This window comes from Eulemur rufifrons, chromosome 8 (assembly GCF_041146395.1).
Source record: "Eulemur rufifrons isolate Redbay chromosome 8, OSU_ERuf_1, whole genome shotgun sequence".
In the NCBI taxonomy this organism is placed as follows: domain Eukaryota; kingdom Metazoa; phylum Chordata; class Mammalia; order Primates; family Lemuridae; genus Eulemur; species Eulemur rufifrons.
In genome coordinates, this window is record NC_090990.1 from 67,311,442 (window position 1) to 67,334,066 (window position 22,625).

Sequence of the window (22,625 nt, forward strand, 5' to 3'; positions counted from 1 at the left end):
ATTGTATGAAAAAGTAGATCCAAATTCCTCAGCACTGATGGTTCAAACAATGTGGAGCCACTGATTTTCTGAACTGAATATAAGAAAATAGTTGTTAATAGTATTTATTCACCTTCCCAGTATAAGACATCGTACGGGGAGTTTTCCAAGTATGAAAGTTGTCTCAGAAGTGATAATTTACATATAAACCTCAAAGCCAAGAATGGGCAACTGACGGAAGATTAGTTCCTCTCCTGTGGTTAGATGGTACATCGCATGGCCTTTCTGTTCAGTGAGGTTCCACTAAAGAGAATGCCAACTCTGTGGTTGACACAGGTGATCCTTAGGTTTGGTGTTACATCACACCAACAAATAAAAAAGTTTTCAGAATATGGAATTAAGCATATCAAAAGCCAGGCCCTAAGAAGCAGTATGCTGACCAGAGTTCTTAATATGACTAAGGGGCTCTGGCCTTACAAAAGTCAATTAATTCAACAGGCTATAAAATACATTTTTTTTTAAAGGTTAGATTATTTAATTACTTTTTAGACAAACAAAAAGTTCCAGTCATCTGTTGATAATACCCTAATCATCCAACAGCCCATCAATGCATAGTCCTCTGCAACTGTCTGGAAATTTTCACCTTCTTCCACAGAAAAAGTGCTCAATTTTCACTGTCAAGCTTCTTGGTAGATTCACTTTTCACTAGGGAAAAAAAAGTAAACATATAGTCAAGTGTTTATACTGTTTCTCTTTTTCCCTCTTCTCTTCTCTGTTCTGATGCATAGCAACAGCAATGATCATGGGGGCAGACAAACTGTGTCATGTCCCAGGCAGCTAGGATATACAATTCTGGCCACAATAAATAAAGAAATGATGTCTGAAAGCAGCAATTATATTTAGTGAGATAACTCTGTGGAAGCCTTGGGAATGGTCACTTCACAGTGTGGTTATGATGCCATACTCATGCAACTGAATATCAGATCACTATTATCACACAGGCTACCCGCATATGGTTAGAATAAATTTTTCCATGATTTTTTTTTTACAACTTAAAAAACTGAGAGTCAGTATATGTTGAGTGAACGTAGGCTGAGGCAAGGCTAGCCAATCACCATCTCCTTCCTTTCACAGGAAAGAAGACTCAGAGTGGAAATGGAGCTCCTTTGAAGCTCCTGTCTTGCTTAGAATGAACACTACTGCTATTCACTCTCTAAACTGACAGTTCCTTGAGTACAGAAAGTGGATCTCTCCTCCCTGTATCTATCTCCGCAGTGTAGAGCATGTTTGTTGGATCAATGTAACTGCAAGGCATTCTGTCTTTTAGTTGTTTCTTCAAATCTGCAAAATGGGGACCAGAGTAAGTGCTCTACTTATTTCATTTATTGTGACGCTAAAAGGAACTAATAGATAATAACCCTTTGAAAATTATTATGGTTAAAATACAGGTTATTTTGCTTGAGGCCTGTAGCTATTATCACCAGTAGGGAGATAATGAAGACGAAGCTCACAGAGACACAGTGAATGCTTGAAGTCCCACAGTTTATAAAAGCTCATGCTAGAACCATACACCTGGATCTCTGCCTCATAGTCCAACTGGCAAATTCATTGGGATTTGCTAATATACCTAGATTTCAGATTGTACCAACAACCAAAATGGTGTTTACTGACTCCTTTTTATGAGTAAGGCACTGAAATAAGTTCTATCCAAGACATGGTTCCTACCCTTGTGGAATTTTATTAACTCTAGTAGAGTCTTCCAAGGGCCTCCATATTACAAGTTGGTTGTTTTCTCCTCTGGCTTCCTCTGTACTGTAGGCAAACTCTATCACAGCACCTTATAGTATAAGGTTTACATGTGTGTTCTCACGCCTGAGGTTCCTCCCCTTGCCCCACCCCCATCCCCCAGGGGAAAGGGAAAGGAAAAAAAGAGAGTAAAGAGGAATGGGCAAAGGGCAGCAAGGGAGAACAGATGAAGATTTATTGGCCCAATAAGAGACTGATATGTGAATAGCTGCTATGTCAGGTATTTTCACTAATTCGAGTAATTGATTGGGGCTGAATTCCTTCTCCAAAGACAAGACATTTTCTAATCTTGAGTTAGATTAGAACTTCAGAGAAATATATCTGGCCATTATTTTTAAATGAATGGGGCTTTATAGCAGTGTAGGGGACACTTTCCCCTTTCTTTGCCTACTGAAGGTACCTCATTTTCTTCTTTGAATAGGGATCCATTCTTTTCCTTAGACTGAAATGCAGCATGCTTTTATCAAATCATTTAAACCTGCTAGTCTAACTATGGCTAATAAGAGCCTGTGAGGCATGTTACGCCATTCTGAGCACTTCCCATCAGACTGATGATCTCCAATCTAGTGGGCTACCTTAACTGCTTAACCTATTACAGTTAACCTTTTTCATTCCTTAAAAAGCAAAAAACAAAACAAAAAAATCTTGCCTATTGCTGATTAATAAAGGCAGACTTTTGAAAAAATAAATTGTGGCAATCTACAATCCTAACAAACATCAAGTGGTGGAAACTACTGAATCTCTGCCCAGAAACACATTTACCCTCCAAACTAGAAAAGAGACACCTTGTACTATGAACTCAGGATCAAAATCCAACTTTTTTGCCTCTGGAGAGTGAAGGAATTTTAAAGGTTTTCCAAAGAAAATGCCCTGTTCTTATATAATCCCCTCCCTCATCAAGAAACCACCCTGCAGAATATCCAATGCTGTGAGAATGTACAAAGAAACAGACATCTTGAAGTGCTTACAGAAAGAAATGCATGTACAGGAAGACCTGGCATTATTTTTAAGGTGTGAGTACTTATGATGTGACAACACTGGTATGGTCCTTAAAATCCTGTCAGATCCTCTTCAGTTCTTTGCTAAAGCAGTTCTAAATAATCCTTTGTACTAAAAGCATGAGCCACCTGTGTTCCTGTAAATAAATCAAATATCATATACCCGCCAGAAAAATAGCAAATTTTACTTAATAAGGTACCAAGTACACTGCCAAAGTAGTCTTTTCTTATTGCTTCGTTACAGGAAGCCTTACTTGAATGTGCATTTCTAAACAAGGTGAAAGGAGAGCTGTGTGCTGTGCTTATTTACACAGACAATGTTTGCCCTAGCTAGTAAGCGATGTGTGAATTTAAGCAAAAAGTAAGGTATTACAAGCTTTAAAAAAGTGAAAGTGGACATGTAAAACTAAAATTCCTATTTTAAGAAAATAAAATCAGAGATTCTCAAATTGTGAAAAATATAAAGTCAAGAATAAAAATAGGATTTAAGAGGCCCATAATTTATTATTAGAAACTTCATCTTTGCTCATGAAAATCTAGTTTCAAGTTGTGGCAATGACAAAATTTTGGCCACTTTGGAAAAAAAATGTATTTTGCAAAGAAAAAAGCTATACACATGTACAGAGAACACCCTACAACATAAGTAACTGCCTGTTACAGCCTATGATGTTGGTATAACAATAAAATCTGAACCATACATTTCAAATACTATTTGAAAAAACAGAGTTCAATCCAAAACAAAGAGTCTATGCTTCTCTGGAATTTGTTACCATGAAACCTGGCCTATACCTATAATTCTTGGCTGAAAGTGGCATCTAATGGTTTTGTGTTAAGGTGGGTACCTCTCTCATCTTCTTAAAGTAATTACTGAATTTTATTCACCCTCTAGAATCTTGCACTCAGAAACACAATTAGTTTAATCAGTTGTTGCAAATATGAATAAGTCATTTTGTACACCAAACCTTTCTGTACATTTTTTTCTAGTTCTAATACTTCCCCATATGGCTGAGGAGACAAAATCAGAAAAAATAAAACCAGTGGGTTTAAAAAAGGAGGTAAAGGGTCAAGGCAATGGCACTAGCTTATTCTACATGCAGTCAAAATTTTAAATATAATGTTCCTAGCAATATTATTCCTTTCCATAAGGTAAGATAACAAAAGTATTTTGTAATCCCTCATTTTAGAAATTTTTAAAGTCTTAATTAGGGAGTAAATCTATCCGATCATGGACAGACTGTTAATTAAAGACTATTAGCTTAAGAAAAGACAAAAAATACAAGAATCCCAAGCAAAAAAAAAGTCCTTTTGTAGCCAGACATTCAATTTGATTCATTCATTTAAAATTGGTATCATAAGCTTACAAGCTCTCAAACAGAATAGAAGCAGCAGCTCATTCATTTTGTTCTTTCCATTAACTGTAGCTATAGAGTTAATTCTGCAAATGTGCAAATATAGTGGGAAAACACATATATAAAGAATTAGGGGCCGGGCGCGGTGGCTCACGCCTGTAATCCTAGCACTCTGGGAGGCCGAGGTGGGCGGATCGTTTGAGCTCAGGAGTTCGAGACCAGCCTGAGCAAGAGCAAGACCCCATCTCTACTAAAAATAGAAAGAAATTATATGGACAGCTAAAAATATATATAGAAAAAATTAGCCGGGCATGGTGGTGCATGCCTGTAGTCCCAACTACTCGGGAGGCTGAGACAGGAGGATCCCTTGAGCTCAGGAGTTTGAGGTTGCTGTGAGCTGACGCCACGGCACTCACTCTAGCCTGGGCAACAGAGTGAGACTCTGTCTCAAAGAAAAAAAAAAAAAAGAATTAGGGTGGTCACATTTTGCTTCATTTTCTCTGGAGTTGTTCTAAGTATTGTAGGAACAAATTTACACTTACCTTGGTGAAGAACTTTCATGTCATTACTGGATCCTTTCAATACCACATGTAATATTGGGTACTCAATGATTACTTTGTTTCTCAAATTGTCTAGGAGACTTTTATTGGGATCTAGTTCATGATATCTTATTAATAAAAAAGCAAAACAAAAAAACACAAAGCACACAATTAATATACAAAATTACTCCCAGATAAAATATATGAGTCCCTTACATCAAAAATTATTTTAAGGTGATGACACTATTTCAGTAGTTATTTCTTTGAAACACAGTAAGTTTCATACTTAAGAAAACCAAGTAAAAGAGTTATTATTATAGAGGTTCTAAAACTAAATCAGAAGTACATAAAATATTCCCCCCCCTTTTTTTAATTTCAGCATATTGTGGGGGTACAAAAGTTTAGGTTATGTATATTGCCCATGTCCCCCGCTGCTCCGAAGTCAGAGCTTTAAGCGTGTCCATTCCCCAGGCAGTGCGCAGCGCACTCATCATGTAGGTATACACCCATCCCCTCTCCCCACCCCCCACCTCAGTCAGATACCCAATTGGTGTTACTCCCAAATGTGCACTTAGGTTATGATCAGGGAAACCAATTTGCTGGGGAGTACATGTGGTGCTTATTTTTCCATTCTTGGGAAACTTCACTTAGTAGAATGTGTTCCAACTCTATCCAAGAGAACATAAGAGATTCTATATCAGCGTTATTTCTTATAGCTGAGTAATACTCCATGGTATACATATGCCACATTTTACTAATCCACTCATGTATTGATGGGCATTTGGGTTGTTTCCACATATTTGCAATTGTGAATTCTGCAGAAGTATATAAAATATTTTGATATTAGGAAAGCTATAGAACAAATTACCAATTTTCACAGAGTAAGAAATAGTTAAAGATTTTTATACAGGGCCAGGTGGTGTATGCCTGCCTGTAATCCCAGCTACATGGAAGGCAGAGGCAGGAAGATCACTTGAGCCCAGGAGTTCCAAGACCAGCCTGGGCAACATAGCAAGACTTCACCTCAAAAAAAAAAAAAAAAAAAAAAAAGACTTTCATAAGACCTAGGTTTAACATGTTATTTTTCTTGGATAAAAGAACGACTAGCTAAAAATTCAAATTTCTCAAATATATTTGAGTCTTAAAAGAAAAACAAACAACTGTGCTATGGTAAATAATTTCTACTAACATACGATAGCAAAATAACTGGCTACAAAATACTTTTGTAAAAAGTCAATTCTAATTATAACTGGTTTCCACAAATTTATATTACCATAAAATTAAATTTGTCCTTCCTTCATTTTGAAACTTAAAAAATCAGATTTGGGTTTCTGACTGATGTAAAAGCACAAAATTTAGGAAATATGGAGTTTATCATGACATAGCTATCAAATGTGTCTAGGTAATTAGACACTAATATTGATTAAAGCATGAAATTCTCAAGTCATTACTTAAAAAAAAATAAGTCTGAATTGACTACAGATGCATCCTCAGAATGTTCTCTTTAGGTTGCTTTTTGGGGTGAGAGAAAAAGGGGTAGAAAATTTTAGCTAGCTCACTAGTGACTACGTAAGGGAATATGCTGGCATATGAATATCATTTCATGTCAAATGAAGAAAAAGTTGAGAACATGTCCACCAGTGTAGTGCAGTTCTCCATTTTTTCCCTCCATTTCCACCAATGACAGATGATATTCACGTGCAAAACACACATCCCATGGGGTATTCAGCCTGATAGCTGCCATTCCATCCTCTTCCCACTGCTCAAGAAAACACACTAGAATACAAGTAATCAAGAGTGACGTTATCGTCAGGATGCATTTCAATTTGCTGTCATTTTAAGAATAAATCATTTATAAACTTTGGTATTTCTTAATTGGCTTATTAGTTAATTTCTTAATTAAATTATTTGTGCCATAACTAACAGCTGACTGAGATATGCAGCTCATTTATTAAGAACTATGGTGTAGTAATTTCTCTGGGTTCTAAGTTTGCCCCATGCAATAGTTTTCAAATCAGGGAAAATAAAAGTGCTTAACAAAATGCAAACCCAAGCCCACTATAAAAATTGATTTCTTTTTCAGAAGTAGTTGATAAAGTTGAGAGAAGAATTGTAGAACCAAAACTTCACTTATGCTTCCCTGATCACATGTCCCACCCTGGAATCAAATTATTCATTTTAGAATCACAGAAAATTCTTTACGTTGAAAAGAAACTTGGAATACAAAATATTTAGTTTTTCTAAATGAGCCACCCTAGTGCCTGTGGACCACAGAACTCATACATTCTTTTCCCTGTGTAATGTAATACAGATGTGCTTACACACCTTAAAAGTGGTTCCAGCATTCAAGGAGTAAATGTTTCACATCTTTTCAACATTATTTCCCTTTGAAATAGGCAGTACTTTCCAAAAGTTAGCAGTTAATTATACAAAAGAGAAAAATGAGATTTATTAGATATGTAAGTAGAAGATTAACTTACAAAGTAAAATATAAAATGATTAAATTTTTCTTGGGAGAAAACAAGACCTGAATCCACAAACAGGAAATTTTCAAGTAGTCTCCTACAAACACCTGTGAGAAGTAATCTTCTGTGCATTTTAACTGAATCGTAAGCCCTCTTATTGAAAGAGATTTTTCCAATAAGGGAATGTTTTTCACTTATTTCAGTTTTTGGTAAATACTTTTCAGTGCATACTTAAATTTTTAGGTATTTTATTTCTTTTGTACCATTAAATCTTCATTGGATTTCTCTAGATTTCCAAAGTTGAAACAGTAAGAAATGACAGCAACAAAAAAGTTTTTCAAAAGCCACATGGGAATGGGAGCCTAATATTATTGCTGATACAGTATAAAATATGTTCCTACCAGAGGGATGTTCAGATCTACATAAAAATTACCATATAAGAAGTTATACATGCTTTCAATCCTAAAACTGTAATAATTACACCTGTTAACTTACAAAACTTGGTCCCTATTATATGTGCCAAGCAGGCATTGTGCAAAACACTTAGGATGCAAAGATTTGTAAGATACTTGTCAACTAATGAATTATTTTTAAAAGATTTTATATAAATGCAATGGAAACTTGGTATGTGTGAGGTTTTAATTAGAACCACTGGGTTTTATTTAGCGTTTACCCTAAAATATTGCAAACTTCTAATCACAACAATATTGCTATTGAGTGTCCTTGAGTTTCTAGGCTGTAGCTTTCCAGTCTGTTACCTGCAGAGGTCAGAGTTCACTAAGTAATTTAGCTGACATTCTGAATTTCTTAGATTTTTCTGTTACTAGTGGTTACTCTTAGTCTACCATTAATATTTACCAGTAATTTAAAAGCAAATTGTGTAAACTGTTCATAAAGAAAGGCTATCAAAATGAGGTTAACAGTTTAAGGACCTGGAATTCCGTTAAATGAAACAGTTAACTTTTAGTGGTTGCTTGGGTTTGGAGTCTAACACTGAGTTAAGGTTCTAGCTGCATCATTCATTGGTCAGTGTTCCTGTACAAATTACTTCTCTAATCCCCAGTTTCCATGCTTGACACTGGGGATAATGAGTACCACTTCAGAGTTATTGTGAGGGCTGCATGATAAAACATAGAAACTGAAAGCTCATTTATTCAAGCCATGAGCACATCAGTTTTACATTTGCATTTACCTAAAATAACAACATATTCTTATAGAAACTTTAGTTCAGAACAAAGTGATTGGATTTCTTTACTAACAAACAATAGCACTTATTACATAAGCATTGAAGCACGTTTGCCTTCACATGCATTTTGCATTTTAAGTGTAGCTTTACAACTTTCAGTACAAACTTCAAACCATTATTTTATTATCACATGTACTTCCAACAGGCTCAAAGTACTTTAAATGTTTCTGTTTCCATTATCTTGAGGTAAGTTTTAAGAGTCCAGCTTTGCACTGCCTAAAACATTTAGGCTTTAGCTCCTTTGCAAGCTAGTAAGTCACTGAATCCTAAGGGACAGCTTTATCTTTTGAAATTTTTACCAACTCTGGTAGTTCCATTAGTATAATGGCTCTGCTACCATAAGACAAATTACTTAGGTTTGGAAGAATTAAGATACCAACATTTGTCTTTTCTCTTATCCTCTGGGACCCTTCTCAGACATTTCCTCTTGTTATTTCACTTGCTCAACCTCACGGGCTCACTAGCTGACCCTGCTCTGGGCAGCTTCACTGGGGCATTATGAGAGCAGCATGGCTCGGTAGGCTAAACAGGTGTTACAGAGACATTATATAAATAAAAGTTGCCTTGATACTCAAGGGTGTGCTTTTAATCTTGGCTCTGTTACTAACTTTCAAAGAAACCAGTCAAGTTCTTGAACTTCTTTTTCTGTACTTTATTAGCAAATTAGGGTGCTTTTTTCTTCTCCTAATTCAAAGAGACAGCTTTTTTCTTTTTAAAGGGAGTCACAAACTACTTTATTTCCTTTCTGATCACTGACATACCCCCCCATGGATCATCACCCCTTCCACCTCCTTAAAAGTATTAAAACTAAGTTTGAATTTCTCCAAATTTAACAATCTAATAGCAGTTCCTAGACCACTGTATTTTTCCACTAAAATAAGGTCACTGAATGAGATGATCATCAAGAATACTAAAATTCCACACTGTTTGATATTTACCTGCCCACAGATAGCACTTAACCTACATTCTTGTATAGTTGTATTTATTTCTCAATCTAGGTTTCTGAGTTAAAAGTACAACTAATTGATTCCAAAATTACAAAGGTGAACCTCTGACTTTCTAAAAAAAATAAACCTTAATATAAATCATTATTAACTGATAGCTAAATGTTTTTAAAGTATTCCATCCTAGCACAATGGAATTATGAACCTGAATAAACTATAAATATTTCAGACTCATGCTTATCAAATTCCTTTAAGAAACACAAAATTAAAAGTACTATATGATAGAGTAGAAAGAGAATAGATTAAGTGAAAAAATTGACTTTCAAAATCCAAATGAAAAGGAAGAAATCAGATTATTAAAGAAGACAGAATAAAAGGAGAAAAAAGATATATAAATGAAACATAGAAAACAAAACTAAGTACAGGCTCAAACAGGTTTAATTCTTTTTTTTTTAATTTTAAAAAGATAGTATTTAAAATTCTCCAAATATTACTCCCGTGTGACAATTTTTGCAGCTCACAATATCTAAGTCACATAGAAAAAGATCTTGTCAAAGTAAATTTTTTCTTATTCAATTACAGTTTTCATATTTTAAAAAATCAATAATTGAATTAGTGGTTTGCTGTACTTTGTTTTGGCACTTTTAAATATCCATGTAAATGAGGACTACTCATACTTGACATGGAGCATAGATCATGAATTGTGTAGTACAGAGATATGCCTCAATTCAGAAAGCTCAACAGTTCAGAAGCACATGGGTAAATTATCCTAATCTAACTATGATATGAAAACTATGGATATGGTGACATAAAATGACCAATTATACATTTTAAAACTTGCTTTAAAGAGGGGCTTAGAAGGTTCTGATTTGTTCTAGATATTATTTGTTTAGTCTTTTCTGATTCTCAATGGTAAATTCAATTACTTTTAAATCTAGAAGGTTTGGGTTTCAGTCTTACTGCAGGCCATTATGAGCTATGACTCCTCAAGGAGACTCAGTTTTCCTCATCAGTATAATGGCAGAACAGATGCCTATTAATGGGCTAGTTTGTAAAGATTAACTATAATAGATGACAATGTTTCTAAAGTGTAAATTGCTGAGCTAGTATCAGTAATAAGATTTTATACTGCAAAAGTAATTTGGTACCCCTAGCAGGGAAATGACCTATTTACCAGGAATTATGTTTATGATCTATGATGAGACTAGTTAGTAGAAAAAGCTTGTACTGAACTTTGTTGACAAACAGAACTGAGTCCAAATTCTGGCCCTGTAAACTGTAACTTGGTTTCTTTAGGTAAGTCAATTTCTCAGAGCCTAAGATTCCATCTTATAAAGTAGAGATATATCACATACTTTATTAGAATTAATGCATGTGAAATGTAAACACAGTGCCTGGCATTTATTCATTGATTCCTCTAATATTTATTTAGTGTCAACCATGTATAGGCAGTCTGCTAGATAACATAAGTTCATAGAAATAAACCCCACACTTTATTGGGGGTGCCAGACAAACTACCACATTTCACTGGCACAAGCATCATGATAGAAATCTAAGCTGAGTAGATATTCAATAAACGTTCTTTCTTGTTCTGTACCCACTTCCAAATGTTCTTGTAAGCTGTCCAGTGCCTTTAATATCTAGGCACTTCATTTCCTAACCTTAGTTACCCCCCTTCTCCTTAACTGGTTCTTATTCTTTTTTCCACCAATTTTATTGAGATATAACTGATAAATAGGAATTATATATACTTAAGTTGTACAACTTGATATTTTGATATATGTATACATCTGCAATGATCACAATCAAGCTACTTAACCTATCCATCCTCTGAAAGAGTTACCATTTTCTATTTTTTCTTTTTTCTTGTGGTGAGAACATTTAAGGTGTGCCCTCTCAGCAAATTTCAAGTATACAATGCAGTATTGCTAATTATTAATTAGTTCTTAAAATCCCTCCTCCTCCATGCACTTTCTCTTAACCAGAAAATTTTAATTAGTCTTACTCTTGTTCACAAAACATACATTTCCTTTAGAGCTAAACTGAATGCAAGAGTCTGATCTTAAATTTTTAATCTTTATTAGCATGTATTACTTTGCAAAATGTGATTAAGAGTTGGCAGGACAGTAATCCAGTCTTTCTTGTCTTCTAGGTGAGGATACTGAGGCCTTGACAAGTTAAGTATCTTACTCAGGGTCACTCAAGGAAATGCAGAGTTGGGACTATAAAGCAGATCTTGTGAGTTCCTTCACTCAACTGTTTGCTTGTTCATTCATTCCTCACTCAACACATATTTATTGAGAGTCTACCATGTTCCTGACATAGTTCTTGGCACTGGGAATACAATGATGTACTACTATAAGGTATGCACTAGAGGTGAAAGGGCAAAGGCTTTCTAGGGAGAAATATATGTTTTGTTAGCAAGAGTAAGGTATGTGTAAGGTAGAGGCAGGAATAAGCTAGGTCTATAACACTCAGTAGAGAGTAGATATGGGAATACACAGAATTCAGATAGTTTTGGTACTCATAATAAATTACAGTAAAAGGTCTGGTTAGAGAGGAGGTTAAAACTATTAGGCTTTAGCTAAAATGGATATCTGAACTACTTAGACATTTCAATCGCTGGTCATTATTCCTTCTGAAGAAAATTTAAGTGGGCTATAAAATATTCTATAACATAATTAGGATGGATAAATTTAGCAGGTTAACATTAAATTAACAGTTAAAATATTTCCCAAGTTTTTAGAGAAAACTCTCATTTTATCTTTCACATAATTCCCTTAACCATTAATCAAAATAGTATACATTTAAAGTGAGATCATCACTATGGAAATCATAGGCTTGTAACTTGTTAAGAATATGACATACCATTTTGGATCTACTCTTCGGTACAGCCTCTCAAGGTAAAGTTCTCAAGTTCAAGTTCAAAGCTACTGAGACTTTAACAGTTGAGTCTGCATCTGTCCTGTTAACACTCACCCAGCTGTGCCAATTAGCTGAGCTTCAGCTTCCTTACAATTCTTACCATAAAACCTCTTTAAGAAGAGTACCATACATGAAGTCCATTCCATCACTGGAAGAGTGTCATCTCTGAGAAGATAAAAATGTTTAATACCCTGCTCTACGTATTTCCTTTGTGTGTGTGGACATTCTTCAGGTTTATTCTAACATTTTCTAATCCTTAAACAGTATCTTGCTTCCTTTGTTCTAGTATTTAGATCCAAAATGTGGTAAAGGTTAACACCGTTTTGAACATACTTATCCTGACCATGACTACTTTGAAAAATAATCAACAATTCCAACAAGGTATAACAAAGAACTGTGGCTGGGTTTCACATAATCCAAGAACATGCATTATAGCCATTTATGGAGCATGTGCTATACTGCAAAGAACATACTAAGGCTTTGGAGGCAGGCCTTCCAAGGTTTGGATTGAGGTTCCACCATTTAGCGGCTAAACAGCTGTATGCAGGGCTCTCCATGCAATTATAATATATTTATAATGTCTAATATATGTACAATATACTGTAATTACAATATGCATGAAAGTGCTTAATAGAGTACCTTTATAGTAATAAAGCACTCAATAAAAGGTTATCATTAATACATATAATATTCCATAAAGACAATTATTAGCCTCTAGATTTAACCCTGATTTTAATTCACCTTTGGCAGTAAACATTTTTTTGTTTTTTGTTTATACGTAACCTAAAATAATTTGGAAAAAAATGGTATTTTTGTACATTTTTAAACAGACATCTAAAATTTCATTTAAAATCTTTATTCACAAATTTAAATAGATTCAAAGTACATAATTGATGGTATATTATAAATATAGATGATTTAAAATGAAACATACATCACTCTTAAATAAATTCACTAGAATCTAAACATTATATTATGGCAATCTGATACCAATATCATCTATTTTAAAAAAATATATGAACAAGTTCTTTTTTAACAGCTAGAAACCTTACTTGGTCTCCTTTTCTCCCTGACCTTATATTTCCACTCCAATTGTCCCACAGAATTTTACCCTAAATAATATGGTTACACTTCAAAATCTTTTACTGATTACCCAATCATACTTCTCTGCAACAAAAATATATATGTAAATTAAATTTTTAATTTTATTATTTATGACTTTAATGTTTAAATATTAAAATCTCTTCTGGATTAAATAATTTTAACTATTATTATATAAAATTCATCAAAATAACACAAATATATTACAAACATTTAAAGTAAAATTGTATTGAAAATGCATCTTTTAACATGATGGATGAGCACTGATAATGGCATCTTCTACTAGAGGCAAGACTGTTTACTATTGATTCTTAGATTAAGTGGTTTTCTCCCACTTATCCACTTAGTACCCATTAATAGAATCAAATTTCAAAAAGAATATAAGAGGAAGTTTAAATAATCCCATCTAGAGAGCAAACTCTTGTTCTTCACTCACCCTTCCTTCATTACTGTTATTTTCAAGAGATATACCTAAAAGGCAGAAATGGTCTCTGGCTATTTACATACGAAAAGACATTGAAAGTAATTAATACTGTTCTTAGAAATTTTGGAATTCCTTCAGTGTTCTCTAATATATGTTTAATTCTGTACTATTATCAAAATAATCTTAACTTTTAAGGTCCTCAGTTTTCTAATGATAGGAGATTATTTTTAAAGTCCTAACTTTTAACACATTATTATAAATTTCCTGCTTAGAATACCTTCAAAGTATATTTTTAAATTATTCTCTATAGGCCTAAAACAAGATCATCTAGTTTTCCAATTCTAGTTCAATTAGGCAAAGGGTATAGACTAAGAAATGTGATTTTAAAAAATCCATTCTAGTATCAGTTGACATATTTCTTTATACAGCTTTAACAACTCAAATGAATAAACGTCTACCAAAAACTTATGTTGAAAACTTGTTAGACACTATATGGGAACCAAAAATGTCCTCAAGGAGTTTGCCACCCTGGCCAGTGTTTCTCAAAATGTGGTCTCAGCAATAAATCATATCAGCCTTTCCCAGCTTTGGAGGCAGACAACGTAAAAAATGCAGGCCACTCATAGTTTCTGGGTCCTATTACAGATTTACAAAACCAGAACTTCTGAGGGTGGACTGGAAATCTACATTTTCAACAAATGTTCTAGATGATTATGATGGACGCTGAAATCTGAGAAAAGAAGAAATATAGGTTACACGTTCAGCTGGGAAGATGTTTACAGTAAGGGAGAATAATTGGTCAGTAGAGCCATGGGCTAGGTGAAAAGCAAAGCGGGATTAGCAAGGACCATGCAGTGAGGCAAGAGTGAGTTCCTGTCTTGACAGGCAGAGGTGAGAGTCTACGCATCAGAGTCTGAGCAAGAAACACGAGCTGGGAGGTCAGCTCTGCTCTGCGGGAGAAGAGGGTTGTTGCTGGTGAGAGAGTGTTAGCGAGACTTTACATAGGGAAAATCAATTTCTCTAAAAGGACATAGGAAAAAATATCTTACTCTTCACTGAAAACGATTTAGTTTTTTTATTTAAAAACATGCTTTCAGCATGGAAATAAAATCATCCAAGAGAAATACCTCATACTTTTGTTGGTTGCTTTTCAAACAAAATGTGTTCCAAAATTATTAACTAAAATGAGCATAGTAGGAAACAACTAATAGAGTCTGTGTAAGTACAACAAAGTAGTATGTTTAGGAAGAGTAATAATTTTCTGTGATACTCATGAAATCAAAGCCTCGCTAATACTTTAACTTTGGCTTTGGTTTAAATCTAAACTCTTGGTTTATGTGCCAATTTTTGGAAGCAGAGAGAAGGTAATCGATTTGTCCTTCCATCAAAAAATGATAAGTCTGAAGTGTCCATGTAAAGATGCCCATGCCCTCCACTGGGCACCCTTTATGCCTTATATTTTAAATACATACTTACTGTGGTATTTACCACATACCCATCTCCCTACCTAGATTGTGAGCTCTCTGAGGGCCGGCCTTTTCAATGTCTGTGTATTCCTAGGGCTTAGCACTGTACTGGCACATGAAAAGGGCTCAATGAATATTAAATGAATAAATGAAAAATACAAATTTGATCAATCTAAACTTACTGATATTTTAGGTCAAGTTCATGTATCAAAAAGCCTAACCTCTGAGAAGGTGCTATTTTTTCTAAAGTAACTTTTAATTTTACACTGGGCCCTTGTTACAATCTCTTTCTCTGTCTCTATCTCATTTTTACATATTGAGAGTTGAAGTCCCCAACTGATTAAATGATATAAAGTCACAAATGACCAATAAAAAAATTCTTCAGAGCAGGGATCATCAAACTATGGCCAGCAGGCCAAATCTACCCCAATGTCTGTTTCTGTAAATAAAGTTTTACTGTAACACATTCCAGTCATGCCCATTCATTTACAAGGTCTATAGCTGCTTATGCACTACAATGACAGAATTGACTAATTGCAAACATACGGCCCATAAGGGCAAAAATATTTATTATCCAGCCATTTACAGAAAAAGTCAGAAAGAATCATCCTACATTTGTTTAAATCACCAAAACCACAAAGGTTCACAAACATCAAAGCAGCAAAGTAAATGTAAAGAACAGAAAATATATTGCAACTTCTTTATGGTAAATAATTCTATTAGTAAAAGTAAAATTTAAGCTAAAAATTAAACATATTTGAAAAATTACACTTGAATGGATAGAGTCAAAGCTTATAGTTTTTATAAATTCTTTAGTCAATATAACTTAAATAAACAGCAATACAAAAGCTATTCTCTGACGGTGCCTGGCATTAGCACAGTAGGCTTTTCTGGTTCAAAATCACTCATTCACTTTCTGAGAACAGAAAGTTGGTAAGAAAATAAAGTGGCAAGAGTAGCTTTACTAACACAAGTATCTAAAATGAATGATTTTCTTCACTAGGAATATAAGCTCCACAGGGGCAAGAAAGCTTTTCTTTACTCCTATAGCCTCAATGTCTAGAATAGTACCTGGACCTTAGTGGGCACCCACCAGGTGTTTGCTGAATGAACTCATTTAAAAAGCTATATACGCTTTTATAAGAGACAAATTCAAACTCTATGTATTCTGGAAAGAAAACTCCCAAACAGATCAGCAGCAAATTCCTTAGAGTTAGACATGGATTCTATGGTTACAATTTAAAAGTAAATGTCATGTATGGCAACAGCTAAAACCTGGGAAAAATTTAAGCTTGCTCTAGCTGATCAGGTATATTATGAGACAATTGCCGCAAACCTCCAAGAATGGAGAACGAAACCAGTGGAAATTGGCAACATCAGTATCTGGTAAGACTTTACTCTGAAGTTACGGGAATTGTGTAAACTGTAGGATACATTTAAAATCAAATGGCCACAAGGAAACTACACGTTTCTGCCTCCTAAGCACTTTTCAGGAAATAATAAAATCCTCCTATTTAGAATGCTTATCTTAAATTAGAGCCTAACATTTCAAAACCTATAATAATCTTCTTTAGATGTTCCCTGAATGTATTTTACTTTAATGATATAACAGTAATTATATATACAATCAAATGTAAATGTTCATTTTAGCCTAACCATGAATGTATTATATGGCAAATACTGTGATTTAAAATCTGATTAAAAAATAAATAATAATCTATGCCTAAATCTATCTCCACATTAGTTTCATTATTCATAATTAGAAAATACAAAATTGGGAGGTTCTTTAGAAGTTAGGATAACTACATCTTGAGGCTGACTTAATCAGAAATACAAGGACATACCCTATGCCAATTTAGGCCCACTTTCAGAATAAAAGTTACCTCGACTGGCATTTCTGATATTATAATTGCTGTTGAGTGTGAGTAAAGGACTGTAAAGGAAAATGAAGCACAGAGAAGTTGAATGCTTAGAACTAGGTCATCTGAACTTCACTTCAGTGCACTTCTTTGACATTTTTTTGATTTATGTTTATTCCCTTTGGCTCTTTGTGAAAATAAGTTTTACCAATTTGACTGGTAGCTCCTGAGTTCTGATCTCTAGCTAGCTATCCTGATTCCTTTCTATGCAACTGCATGAAAGCTGTTTCCTCAGTTGCTCCACTTTGGGTCATGTCATCTCATACACAATTTCTGCCACTCTTCTAGAAAACCTTGATATGCTAGGAAAAGCTGAGATTTCCATTCACTTTGCCTCTTCATGGACTTACAGCACACATTTCTAAGTTAAAAATAAATGCTATCTGGGCCCAAGTAGTCTGTCCTATATTATAAAATTTAAAATAGTCCGTATCCCACATTCACCTTTTCTCACAAACACCTCTGATTTTTTGAACTTTGGAAGAGGAGGATATTTTGCCAAGGGTCAAGTTGGACGGGATTAGTGAGCTGGCCCATTGACCCTCAGAGGAGTTCTCTTAGTAGGCTTATGAGACTAAAGCCATAGTATACTCATCAATTGTGTAACATGCTACAGAACATGAGTTACATTTAAATAAACTATATAGATAACATATGGTGCACATGAAGAAAGGAACTGAATTTGAAGAAGAAACACAAATAATAAGAGAAGGGAGAATTATTTAATGATTGATCACAGGTAAATTCCAAGGGAATGATGAAAATTGTTTTGCTTAAACATGAATTATATGGCATTCACTTTAGAATTTTACTAAATAAAACTGAAAAAAATGTTACCTTTTATATCAGTACTTGTTACTAATTATGTAAGTATTTGATTCCCAGTTTCAGAACTATTGACTTTGGTTAACATGGATGTTGTAACTCTGTATAACTATCTTTGCAAAAACCACAAAACTATCCATCTATCCTTTTCTCCAATTCTTTCAAGGGAAGGTGGGGACTTAAATCATGAACTGCATGTAAATATACTGAATTAAGAAGCCTAGGGAAAGGACTATGTAATAGAAAACTTGAATTTTCCTCACTCAACTGTGATCAATAATATTAAGATTTTTTTATAAAATATTTGAGATACATTGGTAAGAAAGTGGTCAAGATTCAGTGTTTAAGATCCCTTCTTACCTATAAAAGTCTTGTAATTTTATATGTAGATCTTTTTTAAGAATCCATTTATCAGCAGTGGTAGGGGAAATAATAGTAATAAATAGTAATAATAGTACTAGTAATAGTAATAAAAGTATGCGCATACCATGTGCTAAATGAATTATACTAATATTTCATGGCATTCTTAGATATTATTATCACCTCCATTTTACAGACAAGGAAACTAAGGCAAATGAGGCTACGTAATTTACTCAAGTTAACATAATAAGAGACAGGCAGAGCTGGGATTCAAATCCAGCTTTACTTCCACAACTCAGACTCTTAAACGTCTAAGGAACACGAGCAAATCAAATTGTAAAAGAGATCAACAAAATCTAGTTTGAATTGGATCTAGTATTAATAGTATTGTTAATCAAATAATGGAAAACAGGAAAAAAGCATCACAGGTCTTTAAAGAACAGTGTTTTGCAATTTAGTATGCTGAACCACAATTGGCACAAAAAGTACATTTTGTGGGGACTCTCAGAGATCATGTAGTCTAATTCATCATTCCATTAATGAAGGAACAAAGCCCAGAGATGTTAAGAACTTTCTCAAGTCATATGGTTTGTGACAATCTGAATCTCTTCCCATTTATATGCAGTGCTCTTTCCACTACAATATATACAATGGTAGGTTGGTCATATGAATGTTTATATTTCTAAAGGTACACACTGTAACACTGGAGCTGTGTTGTATAAAATATTTCTTGAAGTTAGTTAAGATGGGATTAAGAAATCTTTAGTTGCACATGGTAAAAATACTGAAGCCATATTCCCTCTCTATTGCAATATTTGCTTTAGTGTTATGCAGAACCAAACTACCGCAATAAAGCAAATATTGCAATTTAAAAAGTCACACAAATTTTTGGGTTTCCCAGTGCACATCCAAGTGTTTAGACTATCCTATAAAGTGTGTAGTAACATTATGTCTACAAAAAGGTACATACCTTAATTAAAAAACATTTTATTGCTAAAAATGCTAACAATCATCTGAGTCTTTAGCAAGTCAGAATCTTTTTGCTGGTGGAGGGCCTTGCCTTGATGTTGATGGCTGCTGACTGATCAGGGTGGTGCTTGCTAAGGATGGGGTAGCTGTTGCAATTTCTCAAAATAAGACATCAGTGAAGTTTGCTGTATTGATTGATTCATGAAATACTTCACTACAGCATGTGATGCTATTTGATAGCATTTTACTTTCAAAGTTGGACTCAATACTCTCAAACCTTGCTGCTGCGTTATCAACTAAGTTGATAAATGAATGGCACTTAAGTACATTTTGTGTTATCCTCTGAGTAATAATCACAGCATCTTCACCAGTATATTCCAGCTCAAGACAACACTTTCTTTGCTCATTCATAAAAAGCAATATCTGTTAATGTTTTAACATGAGATTGTGCCAATTCAGTCACATCTTCATGTTCCACTTCTAATTTCAGTTCTCTTGCTATTTCTACCCCTCTACAGTGACTTCCTCCACTGAAGTCTTGAACCCCTCAAAGTCATCCACGAAAATTGGAATCAACTTCTTTCAAACTCCTGTTTAAGTTGATAATTTGACCTCCTCCCATGAATCACCAATGTTCTTAATGGCATCTAGAATAGTAAAACCTTTCCATAAGATTTTCAATTTACTTTGCCCAGATCCATCCATGGAATCACTATCTATGGCAGCTACAGCCTTATGAAATATATTTCCTCAAATAATAAGACTTGAAAGTTGAAATTACTCCTTGATTTATGGGCTACAGAATGAATGTTGTGTTAGCAGGCATGAAAGCAACATTAATCTCCTTGCACATCTCCATCCGAACTCTTTGGTGACTAGGAGCATTGCAATGAGCAGCAATATTTTGAAAGAAATTTTTTTTACTCAGTAAGCAGCAGGTCTCAACAGTGGGCTGAAAATATCCTAGAAACAGATGTGCTGTTATCCAGGCTTTGTTGTTCAATTTATAGAGCACAGGTAGAGTATATTAATAATTAGTATAGGGCCCTAGGATTTTTGGAATGGTAAATGAGCATTGGCTTCAACTTATAGGTATCAACTAACTGCATTAGCCCATAATAAGAAAGTTAGCCTGTCCTTTGAAGCTTTGATACTATGCACTGACTTCTCCTCTCTAGCTATGTAAGTCCTAGACGGCATCTTCTTTCAATATAAAGCTGGTTTCTCTACATTGAAAATCTGTTGTTTAGTGCAGCCACCTTCATCAAATATCTTAGCTAGCTCTTCCTGATAACTTGCTGCAGCTTCTATATCAGCATTTGCTGCTTCACGTGGCACTTTTAGCTTATGGAGATGGCTTGTGTCCTTAAATCTCATGAACCAACATCTGCTAGCTTCAAACTTTTCTTCTGCAGCTTCCTCACCTCTCTTAGCCTTCACAGAATGGAAGAGAGTGAGGGCCATACTCTGGATTAGGCTTTGGCTTAAGGGAATGTTGTGGCTGGTTTGATCCTCTATACAGACCACTAAAACTTTCTCCTTATCAGCAATAAGTGCTACTCACTGGAGCAGCACTTTTAACTTTCTTCGAGAACTTTTCCTTTGCAATGACAATGTGGCTACCTGTTTGGCACAAGAGGCCTATCTCAGCTTTTCACATGCCTTCCTCACTAAGCTTAATAATTTTTAGCTTTGATAAAACTGAGAGCCGTGTGAGTCTTCCTTTCACTTGAACACTTACAGGTCATTGTAGTGCTACTAATTGGCCTAATTTCAGTATTTTTGTATCTCAGGGAATGGGGAAGCCCAAGGAAGGGGAGAGAGACAGGGGAATTACTGGTCAGTGGGGCAGTCAGAAAACATGCAACATTTGCCAATTAAAATCACCATCACATATGGGCACAGTTCGTGGAAGACCAAAATAATTACAATAATAATACCAAGTGTTACTATTGTATCAGAGGTCACTATAACAGATATAATACTAATGAAAAAGTTTGAAAGATTGTGAGAATTACCAAAATGTGACACAGAGACATGAGGTAAGCACATGTTGTTGGAAAAATGGTGCCGACAGATTTGCTTGGGGTAGGGTTGCCAAAAATTATCAATTTACAAAGAATGCAATATCTGCAAAGTGCAATAAAGTAAAGCACAATAAAACAATATATGCCTGTATTTTTAAATATTTTAATCAGGTAATTTTTTAACTAAATTTGTCCTACAAATGTGATTATTTTGAACTTTGACTTGAAAATTATTTTTAAAAGTGTCAACTACAAAAACAATGATGATCTAGCACCTCTTATATTATCCTGGATAAAGACTGAGCCCATCCTTTGAAGTAAGGTATCACAAGGATGGAAAAACATGCACCACATGTACTTGCCAAACTGGTACTAACTGATCAACACTAAGGTGCTCACATGGTAGCAATACCCACTGGGTGTCAGGCAGGTGGGGGGGTAGGGGGTTGAAGGGGTGGGAGGGTAACCTACAGCTAATGGAAATGGGGCACATTGTATGAGGGAAGGACACGCTTGTAGCCCCAGCTTGAGTGAGGCAAATGCATTTCATGTAACCAAAATGTTTGTACCCCCATAATACCCTGAATTAAAAAAAGGAAAAAAAGTGTAGGTTAATAGTGATAGCCAGATAATTAATTTAACAACTTGCCACTTAAGTTAATCAAGCCACTTGCTTATATTATAGACTTGAAAAATATTTAAAGAAATGAGGAGAGGAGCAATTTTACCTTACTAAATTTTGCTGCATATATTCGACCTTCATTAAAACTTGGACCCCTGTCTGAGAGCGAATGTAGGCTTTCAACCTGAAATAAAAGCATCATATTCAAGGAAGCAAAATTGGTTTTTAGTATATTTCAGGATAGTCTTATGAAGACTAAGCATTTATGTATAGCTAATAATACTTAACATCATCTATCCAAGCATAGAAAAGGAGGTAAAGATGTTTTTCCTAACAAAGATCTGGGGGAAAAAAATCCCCTTTCTTCTCTGTTCAAATAACATCTTAAATTTAAAAATATGTGTTTCAGTAAATTAAATTAATCTGGTTATTTTATATATTTATTTGTAAAAAGTATATATAATTTAGTGACAGATATTTTGTCTTACTGCCAAGTATATGACTAATGATAACTATATTATCAATTGCAAGGAAAGAATCTCAACTATCATAACTATCCTAAAGATACTGTTTAATATATGACATGGGTTTGGTTCAGTCAGGGTACTACCTCTTATCAAAAGCAAAAGAATGAGATTTAATTAGAAATGGATCAGACATT

At 34.5% G+C, this 22,625-nt stretch overlaps 1 protein-coding gene across 3 annotated transcripts in view; it reads right to left on the reverse strand.

Annotated features, from left to right (window-relative positions):
• Window positions 1-534: 534 nt before the first annotated feature.
• Window positions 535-22,625, reverse strand: part of ZNHIT6 (zinc finger HIT-type containing 6) — a 48,701-nt gene continuing 26,610 nt past the window's right edge. For 2 of the 3 annotated variants that reach the window (XM_069478153.1, XM_069478152.1), the window contains 3 exons: window positions 22,071-22,148; window positions 4,675-4,799; window positions 535-684 (listed from right to left, as the gene is read on the reverse strand). In XM_069478153.1, the coding sequence (XP_069334254.1) occupies window positions 644-684; window positions 4,675-4,799; window positions 22,071-22,148 (244 nt within the window). In that variant the 3' untranslated portion in view covers window positions 535-643. Of the gene's footprint in view, window positions 685-4,674; window positions 4,800-22,070; window positions 22,149-22,625 lie in introns of those variants that run through there. The other variant, XM_069478154.1, reaches the window with a different exon arrangement.